The 15,445-nt window shown below is 37.5% G+C and overlaps 1 protein-coding gene across 2 annotated transcripts in view; it reads right to left on the reverse strand.

The window, feature by feature from the left end:
- LOC136863973 (titin) overlaps positions 1–15,445 on the reverse strand; it is a 982,878-nt gene that overhangs the window by 219,493 nt on the left and 747,940 nt on the right. For both annotated transcript variants that reach the window (XM_067140442.2, XM_067140441.2), the window contains 3 exons: positions 14,222–14,404; positions 13,219–13,347; positions 8,867–8,989 (listed from right to left, as the gene is read on the reverse strand). In XM_067140442.2, the coding sequence (XP_066996543.2) occupies positions 8,867–8,989; positions 13,219–13,347; positions 14,222–14,404 (435 nt within the window). The remainder of the gene's footprint in view (positions 1–8,866; positions 8,990–13,218; positions 13,348–14,221; positions 14,405–15,445) is intronic.

The following is a 15,445-nucleotide window of genomic DNA, read 5'->3' on the forward strand; positions in this document are numbered from 1 at the left end:
GAGAGTGTTGCTGGAATGAAAGATGACAGGGAAAACCGGAGCACCCAGAGAAAACCTGTTCTGCCTCTGCTTTGTCCAGCACAAATCTCACATGGAGTGACCAGGATTTAAACCACAGTATCCAGCGGTAAGAGGACAACGCGCTGCCGTCTGAGCCACGGAAGCTCACATTTCATTTAATGTCAATGATAAATTATCTACTCTTTGATGAAAACTATCATAAATTAGTCTGCAAGAAATTTAGAATTTCTGTTCCTGAAACCTGTAATGCTCATCTTGTAGTAACTGAAATAATCTTTTGACATTTTAATGCTTTTGTTTCAAATAATAATAGCAAAGGTCATCCCTGTACAGGGCATGAAGGCCCCTGGAGGAGTGGAAGGTAAATGTCTCCACTATCCATAATCTTGGTAATATGTGGGATAGAGTGGTTAGCCTTATTCCCAGCCACCTTCACCTCCTGAAATTAACCTGGTCCTCATATTTTCGCGTAGGCTGTGTGAGCCCCAAGGCCATGCAGCTGCTCAGAAGTTACAGTTGCATAATCCAAAAGCCCAAAACCAGGATGTTGTCAGAATTTAAAAGTCCAAAACCAGTACATAATTTACCTATTAGAATAGCCAATATAAGGGAGCATTTATCATCAGAAAATACCAGTAACATGTTTATGTCTGTATCAACTTCATTGAATGGTGAGAACATGTATTACCGGTACTGCAAGAATGTGTACTTTTAATGCACAAAGCATTTGTATACTGCTTACACTTCTCAGAGCTAAGAAGAGAACAAAGGAACTTGGTCTGATTTTGAATGAGCTTATAAAACTCACTACAACTTACATGTTTCATGTTGTATTGTACTTGCAGAATTGCATTTACAGATGTTAGTGTTAACCTTGTCCTTTCTTCTGTCTGTTGCGCAGGAACAGAGAAGTAAATACCCTACAATTTTTAGCAGTTCAGAATACTGTTTCCCAGAAACACAATCACAGAAAAAAGCAACTCATTTCTAGTTGAACTTCATATTCTTATGTCCAATAAAGAAAGGAATGCTGAAGTTGCGAACTGAAATAACGCATTAATAGCAATGACAAAGGTGACTGGCCACGTAATTATCGTTCCAGTGATGGCAAAAGGAACATATACTTCATGATCAAGATGTACCTTTGTTCATAATGACTTTTAGATATTTAGCAGCAAATTTAAATTACCCAATGTTGACTTTCAAAACATCTAAATAACTATAATAAAACGTCCATGACATATGGCAACCCTACTAGAAGTTAATCTAATAATAATAATTTTAAAAATCTGATAACTTAAAATAACAAGGCTCAAATTTTCACAGAACAACTGAATTACTTATCAGTCTTATCACACACTGGCATATGGAGAAGTAATATTGTTGGTCCAAGAAAATTTTATTTTTAATTCTTGTTCCAAAGTATTCCTTTAAAGTGGCTTGTGTATCTTATTCAGAATTGATGAAAATAAGCATTTTCTCTGTTCACATTGATTGAATTCTAATTACAAGGAGATCCTATAATGAATCTATAGGCAGGGTCCTTAAACTTGTTATCACCTGCCAGTATATAAAGTATGTAGTGGTACAGTATGACAGTAGTTCACATAGCAAAATGACAGCCTTCTTAGTTTTGGAAAACATCAGGGTGACTATGAGCACAAGGCACTCGGGGGGGGGATTTGTGATTTCTTAAAAAAATTAGACATTGAAATCACAAAAGACTGCAAATCATCTTGATTTTGTGGTCCATACTTCTAAATATGAGTTCCCAACTGTGTGAAAGTAATATGGTTTTAATTCACTGTATAAACCAGGCACTTTCATAAGAATATTTATTCTGGAACATTATATGCCAACTGACATTAATTGAAAATATTATTTCCAGGGCTAGTTGATAAGAAAATTCTTTAAAAAGAAAATTGGAAATATTTCCTATCTTTATTGGTCGACAATGCATGGGATGAGAAGGCAAGTGGCTTGGCAGGATCCACTTCTCAGAACAGGTTATGAAAATTCCATATTAAAAAGATTACCGCTCATAAAAGTGATCCTTTTGACAATTCACAGTGACTAAGAACCTACCTCATATTAACATAGCCACTAAACTCTTCAACAGCCTTTGCTTGTAGTACAGAATTACACAGTTTTCTTAGAATGTGTCAAACTGGATGTTGAGTCAGGGGTCTCTGGAAGATAGTCACAGATGTGAGAGGGAACAGAAAAGTATCTCTGCATGTAATTATACTGTGTAGTTTCTTGAGTCACATGAAAGAAAACAAATTATTTCATTGCATGAGAGAGAGAAGTTTCCTTTTTCTTATGTAGTTTTTCAATGTACTACGGTTGTTCAATAAGCGATGCACATCCTTCTTTTATTGTGAAATGAGATGAAGAAGGATCAAATTTTTTATACAACAACTACAAACCTTTCTGGACTCTCCCACAAAGTTTCATAATTGTCATGGTAACATAATAGTTTTGTTGTAAAATGACTACTGCACATGAAGTACGCACAAAACAGAGAGCTGTGATTGAATTTATTTTTATGGAGTAGGAGATCACTGCAAACATTCATAGTTGCTTAAAAAATGTCTGTGGAGATCGAGCAGTGGATAGGAGTACAATCAATTATTGTGTAAGCAGAGTATCAGCGTCACAAAGATGTAAAGCAAAGACTGTCAAATCTTCAATGTTCGGGCCAGCTGCATGCATGACTGTTCAACACGCAGATGGGCTTATTCGGGGCAACAGGTGAATAACAACCAAAGAAGTGGCTACTCAACTTGACAACTCTGTGGGCAGTGCCAATACAATTATCCACCGCTTAGACTATTCAAAGGTTTCTTCCAAGTGGGTCCCTAGGTGCCTAACTGATAGCAGGCTGTAAGGGACAAAGGAGGACCATTTGTGCAGAGCTGCTTGAACAGCACGAGGCTGATGATGATTTCTTATCCAAAATCATCACAGGGGACGAAACACAGATTCATCATTTTGAGCCTGAGACCAAACCACAGTCCATGGAGTGGCATTATACAAATTCATCTTGGAAGAAGATGTTCAAGTCAGGACCCTCAGCCAGCAAAGTTATGCCCTCAGTCTTCTGGGATTCTGAAGGAGTGATTCTGATCGACACATTGCCTGCTGCTCACACAATAACCAGAGAAGTTTACACTGAGAATTTGACAAAATTGAAGAGACAATTTCTGCTTCTTCATCCCCATAAATATGTCAAAAACATCCTCCTTCAACATGACAATGCAAGGCCATACGCAATCCTGTACACTTGTGAAGCAATCACAAAACTTGGGTAGAATGTTCTTCCTCATCCATCCCACAGCTTGTACCTTGTACCATCTGATCCCCTTAAAGCTGCACTCTGTGTGAGGTGATGCAACACCAGTGAGGTCATAGGTGAAGTAAGAACGTGGTTGAGAAGGGAACCAGCTGAATAGTGTTCTTTATTGAGTGTATGATTTGAAGCAGTGTACCAATTCATTCAAGCGTCGAAGTAAATCGATTCACATACAATTCAGCTGACTCGAAGCAGACAGTGCTGAGTGGGGCACTAACGGATCAGTGAGACACAATACACACATGGCTCACTATGGGACATTGGACATTGGCAGGGAGCCGAACTTCCGCTGCAGCGAGACATACAGAGCCATGGCACACTGGAAGAATCGTACGCTATAACAGACTGCTGCGCTCAGCTCATTTGAAAATAATACCCACTTGCATTCAGTGTCCTTTTGTTACCCCCCCCATGGCACTACAGCCCTTGAAGGGCCTTGGCCTACCAATCGACCGCTGCTCAGCCCGAAGGCCTGCAGATTACGAGGTGTCGTGTGGTCAGCACGACAAATCCTCTCGGCCATTATTCTTGGCTTTCTGGACCGGGGCCGCTATCTCACCGTCAGATAGCTCCTCAATTCTAATCACGTAGGCTGAGTGGACCTCGAACCAGCCCTCAGGTCCACGTAAAAATCCCTGACCTGGCCAGGAATCAAACCCGGGACCTCCGGGTAAGAGGCAGGCACGCTACCCCTACACCACGGGGCCGGCCTTCTTCTTACAGGGAGGTTAAAATAATAGATGATTTTATTTGCAGTGTTAAAACGGAAGTTAAAACATAATTCCAAAGTATCTAGCTTGTAAGTAGGTAGGCTATTAGGTTATTCTATTTACCATATTAGTTTAATCAACCAGTACTTTTATAACTAGTTGACTTCTCACCCCAACTTGGCAGGTTCCATCCTGGCTCAGTCCAGTGGTATTGGAAGGTGCTCAAATACATCAGACTCATGTTGGTAGATTTACTGGCACGTAAAATAACTCCTGCGAGACTAAATTCCAGCACCTCCACATCTCCAAAAACTGTAAAGTAGTTAGTGGGACATAAAGCCAATAACATTATTATCTAGCCTACCCTATGACTATGAGTCATGCTCATAACCACTCAAAACTGTCTGTTTTATATAAGGAAGAACCGCTCAGTATTCTCTCAGTTCGTATGTTGCTCCATTCCACAATACTTCAATAATCGAATCACAAGATCAGCAGTGTACGTGTACAGTGAGTGAGCCGACTGATGCAATAGCTTAAATAAAAAGATGTTTAATCAGAAAACCAGTGGGCTACTGTACATCTCGAGTAGCCTATACAAAATATGATGATTTCAAAAATCCTCTGCTGATAGAAAAAGACATTTTCAAAGATTACCGAGCTAGTTGGCCGTGCGTTTAGGGTCGCATAGCTATGAGTTTGCACTCGGGTGATGGTGGGATTGAATCCTACCGTTGGCAGCCATCAAGATGGTTTTCCATGGTTTTCCATTTTCACACCAGGCAAATGCTGGTGCTGTACCTTAATTAAGGCCATGGCCGCTTCCTTGCCACTTCTAGCCCTTTCCTATCTCATCGGTGTCGGTGCGATCTAAAGCAACATATTTGATTTATATTTAATATATAGGCTAGTTATTGTGGGCACAGGTATTTTTACATCTAATTCTGTGTACATAATAGAGTTGTGACTTTCAGAGAACTGTGGAAAACCAATAAGGTAGTGTATAAAATTTGAGTTACGTCAATTGTTGTTGTTGTTGTTGCTGACATTATTATTATTATTATTATTATTATTATTATTATTATTATTATTATTATTATTATTATTATTATTAACTACTTATGTTTTGTGCTGTAGTATAATGAAATGAAATGGCATATGGCTTTTAGTGCCGGGATTGTCCGAGAACAAGTTCGGCTCGCCAGATCTTTTGATTTAACGCCCATAGGCGACCTGCGCGTCATGATGAGGATGAAATGATGATGAAGACGACACATAAACCCAGCCCCTGTGCCAGAAAAATTACCCAATTATGGTCATGCCGGGAAATGAACCCGGCACCCCTGGGACTTACCGTACTTACCGTGAATATAATGAAATTTCGAAGTTCTTTGAAATAATTTAAGAAAAGACTAGGCAAACAATTGATAATCACCCATCTGGGCAACAACTCTAAATGTAGATCACTGATGACTGTGTGTACAAATATTTTTCATCTAACTCTATATGCTTATTTAATGGAATTGTCACTGTGTGGGGGGTAAGGCTTTGTGGCATCAAAACTTGATGTGAAGAAGTGGCTGCAGGAGAAACGTGAATCTGAAAACAAGATGACTCATAGGAAAGCAGTTCATAGAATGAAAACCAGATGGCAGCAGCAAGCATTAAATGTTGTTGCTGCTGTCTTATCAGTACGCACTGCACAGATGCAATTGGAACGGTGATTCTAATGAGCCTTGAATCGGCTCACTGTATCGATTCAGTAACGCAAACGGAATCAAACGAATCAATTTAGTAAAATTAATCGAATACCCCATCCCTACAGCTGAATGGTACTGCAGTTGTATACAGGTTCTTACATTACATCTCGGTTGAAGAAAGTCATAGACTAGAACGGAGACTATGTCGAACAAAAGGTACTTGTAGCTAGTGAATTGTGAAATAATGTGGTATACAGTATTCCCTATTGCAAATAAAAATCCACCAATGTGAAATAAAATGATGTGCCTTATTTATTGAACCATGTAGTATGTTGATGAAATGTTGGATCATTTGCTTTCAAAAGAACCAAGAACCAAAGTCATTAAGATTGCTTGCATATATCAGTTCGAAGTATATCTCTTAAGGGCCTGGTAATACGCAGGTTTGGCAATATGCCTGGTTAGTAAATCGAGGGACATTTTCGCTTTTACATTTTCATTTATAGCCTACAGATAAACTATCTGGAAACTCTCATCAGCCTCTTAAAATACACCACACTATGCTATTGTATGCATCTATCAAAATTTCCTTTAATGGTTCATACAAGTTGCCTATAAATTTCATTTTAATTAATAATAACATTATATGTTTTATGTCCCACTAACTACTCTTCTACGGTTCTTGGAAATGCCAAGGTGGCAGAATTTCGTCCCACAGGAGTTCTTTTACGTGCCAGTCAATCTACTGACATGAGGCTGACGTATTTGAGCACCTTCAAATACCACCGGACTGAGCCAAGATCAAACCTGCCAAGTTGGGGTCAAAAGGCCAGCGCCTCAACTGTCTGAAGCACTCTGCCTGGCCAAATTTCACTTAGAACTTTTAATTATATAAATATAATGTTCAAACAGAAAGTAATCAGTGGACATTGATTTTCCTCCCACATATTCTAATATACTGAGTGAAATGTCCATCTTGAAAACACACTTGGAAAATAAGGATCAGAGATAATGACACAAAATGTTGAAGTGCCAGAATTTAGTCCAGCAGTTCTCTTGCATGCCAGTAAATCTACCAACACAAGGCTGACATATTTGAGCACCTTCAAATACCACTGGACTGAGAAAGGATCGAACCTGACAAGCTGAGGACAGAAGGCCAGCGCCTCTCTTAAAATTTTCTGGTGGCGAAGACACAAAAATATCAGATCCGTGTAAAATGGGTCTATTTGCTGATGACAAAATTGTACAGGTGGTTTCTTTCTAGATTTTTTACTTCAGCTCTTGGCTGAAATGTCAGTGTTGAGGGCTTCAATTCGTAGGGTCCTGGGTTCAATTCCCAACCGGGTTAGGGATTCTAATCACAATTTTCTGTGACCTGAAGTATGGTTGTGTGTTTCTCCAAACACGCAATAGTGAATAAAATCCTCCACATAGAGTTGGCATCAGGAAGGACATCCAGCTGTAAAACAGGGCCAAGTTCACATATGTTATACAGTTTTCATTGCAGAGATTGCATTTGCGTACTAGCCAGCCAGCGTCTTGGAAAAGTGCAGTATCCAACTGATGAGCCCATGCCACACTGGGGCGAAACACTGGCAATTTTTTGACAACTGAGCTTCCTGAATTTTATATACAAAAAGCTTTAATTACTTGTTTCTTCATGTAAGTTGAACATTTGCAATGTTTCAAATCGTGCAATAACAACTAGAAGTTACATACATTTATAAATGAGGACTTATTAAGGTCACTGCATGTATCTCTGGTAATTCTCTGACATATTTTATGTATAATACAATAACAGTGGGGTTTTTTTTCAGATCAAATAGGGGTATTTCAGTTATCTTGACAAAGAATACTGCAATGTATTTGAAAGGCCGGCAAACTGCACAGAATGTACAGAAAACAACAACGAGGTGCAACCCAGAAGAAGAACTAAATAACTCTACACACCATGGAAGCTTCACTTCTATGAGCTGGAACAGAAAATCTGTAGGACACTGATTCTGTTGATTAGAACCCAGACCTGACTTATTTCGTAATGAAGGTCCATTCACAAGTTACCACATCATTCTAATGATGGAGATTCATTTTTCTCTACTTCATTTATCATACTTAATTTTTAAATTGCCATACTTCTGTTAACTATTTCTGATACTAATCACATTACAACTTTTATCGCTTACTAATGTCTGCAGTTCAGCAGCAAGTACCAAATTTTTAATGCAGGATTTTATAACAACAACAACTTGTCCGTGCATGCACTATGAACACAAACCTCTTTCATTTGTGGCTTGCTCTTACTATTCATCACTGCTTCGCTCTCCGCTCCACTATGTTTTCAACCTTAGGTAATAAATTACCAGAACAGGGCTGACTAGCTCAGACGGTAGAGCGCTGGCCTTCCACGCCCAAAGTTTAATCCTGACTCAGTCTGGTGGTATTTGAAGGTGCACAAATATGACACTCTCGAGTCGACAGAGCTGCTGAGACACAAAAGAACTACTGCAGGACAAAATTCTGGCACCTTGCAACCTCCAAAAACTGTAAAAGTAGTTTTTGGGATGTAAAACCAATTACATTATTATTAAATTAAGGTAGAACTATGAACGTGGTCCTTAGAACATACTAAGCAGGATATTCACATTATTTCAACGGGCTGTACAGTCAATATCATTATTGCTGTCACAGTTTCTCATGGTGACCAGCCCTTGATTTAGTTCAATGCAGCTCTCAGTTTTAATTTTTTGTTCCATAGGCTAATAATATTTCATTTTAGTAGGACTTAGAACTTTTGTTTTACAAAATGTACCTACTTTACTCAATATGATTACTTTAAGGTGATAATTCTGCCTAAATGATCACATATAAAAGAAATAACTAGCTTCCAAATTGTGATCATGATCTTTCAAAAAATTGATCATAATTTCTTATTCTAACAATAAACCTCATCTCTTTCCCAGCCTAGCAAATCGGATATCATGTTCTCTAGGAAATGAGACAGGAGTATCACAGTCACTGTAAAAATTATGACAAATATAAGTTTACAAATATTTCTTCAGTGAAATTGTATTACTTACCTGTAAATCACTGAGAAGCTGATGATGTAACTGAAGAAAATCTTTTGCCATTGCAAGCACACTTCCCATATCCTGATGACCTTGAAGAAATGCTTCGGCAATGCTCACCAGCCATGAAAACAACTGAAATAAAAGAAATATTAACAGAATAACGGTAAAAATTGGACGCAATAATCTCGGACTATGATGAGAAATATGAAATAAGCCAGAAACTTTCTATCCAATAAAATCTGAACCCAGAAACAGAAGAATAAAATAATATTACTTATAATGGGAGGCCACAGCTATGGGGTCACCAATTTTGTTTAAAATTTAGGAAGTTGATCTACATAAATAAACATATTTCATCCCCTTAGCAGATTTGGACTTGTAGAAATTCAGGAATATTATGGACAAGGCTAGAAATTGGTATATGTATTACTGAATATATTTTCCACTTATGGGCAAGTTACAATGAAACTGTTATAAGATAAGGTAGTCAATACTTGACATAAACAAAAACACTACAAAAACTAAACTACTAAAAATGTGTTCGTAATTTCGTCCCCTACCAAATTTATGAAAAGCACAATTATTTTTAATATTTTTTCCTTTCTAACCTAACCAAACACATTCCCTATAATGAATTACTTGAAGGCCATTTATGAAAAATATTTTCTTGGTATTCTTTTTAACACAATCTTTCAGCATTGCTCATGGGATGTGAAACATTTTACTTGCAGTTTGAAACCCATTATCTTGTCCCTCACTGCCTTAATAGCCTTTTCCATAGACCCCTTATCCAACAGCTTGTGATTTCCCATCTGAAAATAATAATAAACTCCATAAATAAAAAATAAAATGAAGGGGTGCAAAATTACAAACATTTCCTGATTTATTGTAATGGCCGCTACAGTAATTCATGCCAACCACCTCAATGTAGCGACTACACGCCAGGAACTATACCACACGACTGAAATGCAGTCCAGTATTTCATACACATATCAGTGTTCACACTGGGAATAACACACTCTTAATTTAAATGCTGCACTAACTCAACTCAGCATGAAAAATGAATCCTCCTTGTACACGGAAACTAAACGTGGTGCACACAACCAACTCTCACAATAAGACAACAGGATGAGGCTACGCATGTGCACGTGGCTGAACACTAGGTACCAACCGTACAAACTGGAAATCCCTAGGGGGATGAAATTAGGTGCGGAGATGGAATTCGCCCCCACCCCCACCCCCACCTTACTGTGATAGTACATATATCACACCCTTGCACTGTATGTAGAAGTGAGAGATATTACTGTCAGTATTCAATTTTTATTTTTTTTTACAAGCGAATGGGCCACTAAGGATCACGCTACAACTTCATTTCTTTCTCTTCGTGCAGAGTTTTCTCTGTGTCCAATACTCCTTTATGTGTTCGCAGGCCTGCTTCCGTTGTTCATCTGTCCAGGCTCTTCCAGTCTTCCTAGTTCTTCCTGACGCTTGAACACCTTCCAAATTCTTCAGTGTGTTCCTAAACGTATTCCTTTCTAACAGCTAGTCTTCCAATATGCTTAACCTTTCCATATCCTTCTTTTTTCCTTAATCCATGCTGTAGTGGTCTTTTTTCTCCATTTCATTTCATTTGTATATTTCATTCGTATATTTATTCTCAATATTTTAACCTGGAAGGACTCCATATGAGTTGTGAGTAATTTGTTTTGTACAATTGGGAAAACAATGCTACTTTAACTTGGGAACTTTGCATGACTCATGCGGGCATCCCAGGGTCTGATGAGCTTGTTGATGAAGTCGGGAAGTTCTATGAATCATGTGAATAGCCCAGAGTCTGACGAGGTGGACTTGTTGTTGTAGTCAGAAACTTCTGATGACTCATGTGAAACACCCTAGAGTCTGTTCATCTTGTTATTGTCTTGGGGCCAGGAAGAAGTTCAGGGCATGGTCTTGACTAGAGGATCTACTCATGATTGGCTGGCCAGGATGAATCCAGACGGATCATGTGAGAGGAAGGGGAGGGGTGTGATCTATATATGCACGTGTCATACAGCGAGGGACGACGACACTCTACGGGAATGAAGTAGTGCGGACACACGATACGGGAGTGAAACTTCACAATACGGTACTGGAGTGGCACTGCTGCACTATACTGGATGGACTTCAAACGTTTGTGGAACATAGTCTTTCATGTTTGGGAAATGTGACTGACCTACAAACAGTGGAGTGCTTAGGCACTTGATATTGTATCAATTGTGGCGGCTTGGTATTATATGTTGGTGAAAGCTGTGAGGTGCTATATCTCAGACTTTCCAGAATTTACATTTTAGAACGACAAGCGTGTGTTGCACAAGTAAATATATCTTTAAAACAAGTGTTAGAGTCAGTGAACACAGTATTATCAGGTACAGTATCTGTGTGATGTACTGTAATAAGTGCCAATTATGAGAATCTACAAGTCGTGTTGATATAGAGACAGTGAAGGGTACTTATCTACATATATGTACATTGTTCATCAGACTATCTGCAAATGGTAGCTTGGTTCTTGTTTCCATTTTCCCACTGTTTTCATTTTTGTTGTTGCAAACATGGAGTCTCCCAGCAATGTTATGTGTGTTTATTATATGTATATTTTGGTGTGTTGATGAGGTGCTCATGCACGGATTTTATTGAGAATATAGTCAGTTATTTTAGAGTCAGTGGAGTTATTGATGAACCTAGGTGCAGTTCCTACCTACTTAGTCATTTTCAGAAGGTTAGGTAAGGCCTGAAGCAGATGTACCAGTACGCAGCATTTATGTACACGCTCTGAAAGAGAAAGATAACCATGCTCTATCAAAATTCGAGGGATCCATTCTGGTAAACTCTGGCGCCCATACTATGGACATTTCAATTAATTATTTTTATTAATTTAATTTATTTCAAGTATTTTATTAAGTTTTTGAGTAATTTTATATATGATTTTTTTATTATTATTCACAAACAGTTACATTATGTGTCCAAGGTTTTTTCAATTTGATCTTTTTGAATGAGAAAATGGGCCTTTAAATGTCCAGTGGTCAGCACCCTGACTTCCACACGAGTGTCTTGGGCTTGGGGAGTGCCACCACCTCATTTTTCTTCTCCTGTTTCTTTTTCTCTTTCTTTAGTTGACTTGAATTACCATTGGTATTAATTGATTTTTGTTCCAAATTAGCAGTATAATATTCCACTAATTGGAAAACAAAAAATATGTCCATGTTCTAATAAACGATTAATACATAATGTATTTGTTTGAAGACAGGCATATTATATCTTATAATGTTAGCCCACACTGATTTATTCTATGATGAATGAAAGTGATTTATGAAATTGGTAAGAAAAGATATGACAATTACCACTGTAAATAAAATTTTCTCAAAACAATTCATAGCATGATTGTCCTTTTATATTTTTACTAGTTTTTTATTGTAAAATATAAACAGTTTCACTCTTTCTCCATCTCTTATCATAACTGCAGCAGTGGTTATCAAGATGACAGAAAAAGCAAATATTTGTCAAGCTGTGACTGACAATAGAAGTGCTAAAAAAAATTTAAATTTCGTGTGGCTATTTCTAGCCAGGTGCAGCCCTTGTAAGGCAGACCCTCCAGTGAGGGTGGGCGGCATCTGCCATGTGTAGGTAACTGCGTGTTATTGTGGTGGAGGATAGTGTTATGTGTGGTGTGTGAGTTGCAGGGATGTTGGGGACAGCACATGCACCCAGCCCCCGGGCCATTCGAATTAACTAATTAAGGTTAAAATCCCCGACCCGGCCGGGATCGAACCCGGGACCCTCTGAACCGAAGGCCAGTACGCTGACCATTCAGCCAACGAGTCGGACAATAGAAGTGCTAATTAGTACTGACTGATTTATTTACATCAACTAAACAAGTGTAAACTTAATCAGCAAATGTTCTATTCTGCATGGACAAAGATTAAAACAGACAAAAGGAAAAGGGAGAAGAGAAGAAAAAGTGAAAAATTAAAATGAGGTACTGACGCTTCTCGGACCTGAGATGACCGTATGGAAGTCACGGATGCTGACTACTAGACCAATGGTGCTACAGATACTCATATGCAAATTGCCTACATAAATGCAGGCTGTTAAATTTGAAGGGCCACTTTCTCATTAATTAAGGACCAATGGCATAAACCCATGTGTATCTGTTTATTTTTAATGTAGATCAACCTCCCGAAGTTTGAACGAAACCAGTGATCCAGAGCTGTGTCTTCTCCTTGTTAGTGAATGAAGCTACAAGTTATAGTTAGTATACTAGTATCTTTTAATTTTGACAATAAATGTAATTACATTGCATAATGACTTTGATGGAGGATACTCACTTCATTTTGTCTTTCTAGGAATGTTGTCATAGCATGAGATAGACGAAGATTCTCTTCTTTATGGGCTGTACACATGCCCTCCAAGTTGATTTTGCGCTTTTCTATTTCTTCAACTGCATGCCTAACACCCTAAAATGGACAATCAAGTTACACAAATGTTACTACACTGTTGTTTGATGACAATGTACCACTCATAACCTACACAGCAGAAAGGTATTACTGTTTCAGCCAGGTAAGTTTTAATTGTGAAAACTCTAAACTTAATATCTTAAACTCTCTCCACACTTTGCCATTAGTAAAATAAAATCTCTAGTTCATACTCAAAAACTGACTTATACAAAAATTGTATTTAATAATAATAATAATAATAATAATAATAATAATAATAATAATAATAATAATATAATCTATGCATACAGTTTGCAGGGAAAATTGGTGATCATTATGAAAGATATTGAAAAGCCAAATAATAAGGTCACTTTTATGTTTGAATGACAAATGTAACAAGATTAACACCACAAAAACAATGAGAGGACACTAGCACATCCCTCCCTATGCATTAGTAGTGATATGTGCCAGTCACACACACCATACTTTTGTGTTGAAACTTAGAGCCATCACTAGAGTGCTTGTGACTCTGGAGAGAGAGACATGATGTTGATTGACTGACTGCTTGATTTTTATACTAGCAAAGATAAGGCCATATTCCGTTTTCATAGATTCACCTAGTTTATAAGGCAACACAGTATTATCAGTATTGGTAATACTGTAACTATACTGTAATAATAATAATAATAATAATAATAATAATAATAATAATAATAATAATAATAATAATAATAATAATAATAATAATAATAATGACCTTAATCTAAATACAGTGTACATGAAAGGTAACACTAAGCAATGTCAATATTTTAGCATTTAACTTACTTTCTTTTTTTTTTTTTTTGTTAATTACAAATGTATTTCATTGTTAAATCTAGAATAGAAAAGAAAGTACCTCAGCACCAGGAACTCCTTTGCCCACAGTTTCCATGAGAGAGTAACCTTCTTGCAGAGGAGCTGTAGTAATATCCTCCAAGGTCTTCATTGCTTGCGAGTGAAAATGTGCTAATTGTGGATTAGATATGGAAAGGTCGGTAGTCGTAAGCTGAATTTCGAGTTGATCCAGCTTCGTTATGGCCTGAAATATTAAAAATTATTTCATAATTTAGAGTAAATTAGCTAATATGGATAAGATATTATAATTTGCCATTGGAAGTGAATTTAATATGGATTTGCACAGTGCTACCAACTCAAAGTAGAGTCCCAAATTAATGTGAAAAATTGATAGTTTGTCACTAAATGAAAAACTTTTACAAGTTGCTAAATATGAAAACTAAATTAATAAATTCATATGAAATGTATTGACTAGCTGAGAAATTGAGTTTTCTTGGATGAATTATCACTAGGGACCTGAAAAAATTGCATTTGCGATAAATGTGAATATTTGAATCTTGTACTGAATCCAAACCTGCGGTAATTCTAATGAGGAATAAAATCATTTTTTACGCAAAATGCGACAAAATGCGAATTGTGACCCAAAATGCGGAATTAGTATGAATACGTGATTTTGGTGCGAATTCTGAAAAAATGTGCTATTTCACTGGCAAAAACAACGTATTTCTGCAAAATCGTCAGAAATAATCAAAATATGAGGCATAAATCTTTCGACCGTTCAGATCGATGAAGAAAAGTAGCCGATCGATTGCTGCTTGCTGACTTTAATCGATATTTACAATGGGAATGACAAGGTCTTGAGCAAGGGGAATAAGATCTGTATCGATTATTATCGAAATGTAAGTCGAGCGTCACGGAAATAATGAGATAGACGCAGCGTTGTTTTCCTGTTGTTCAAAATTGAAACTAGTGAAGAGTAGAAAGTCGAGTGATCGTTTAGGTTATAGGGCGCACGACAAAAACTACGCACAAAAGGGCTCAGCAATATGCAAAGGATGGTTTATATACCACAGATTCAGCGACAGTATTTTGCAAGTATTGTAATTGCCGAGTTGGGTGGGGAAAAAAAAAAGACATAGCATTGTGAAACATGTTAAATCTGAAAAACACGTGGGTAAGCGACGCGATAACGAAAGGTCAACCCCTGTTGCTAGTACGTCTCAAAGAAAGCAATCTTCTGTGCTTACACAGATAGTTGTAAACGATGAAAAATGTCCAGAGATAA

This window comes from Anabrus simplex, chromosome 2, assembly GCF_040414725.1.
Source record: "Anabrus simplex isolate iqAnaSimp1 chromosome 2, ASM4041472v1, whole genome shotgun sequence".
Taxonomy (NCBI): Eukaryota; Metazoa; Arthropoda; class Insecta; order Orthoptera; family Tettigoniidae; genus Anabrus; species Anabrus simplex.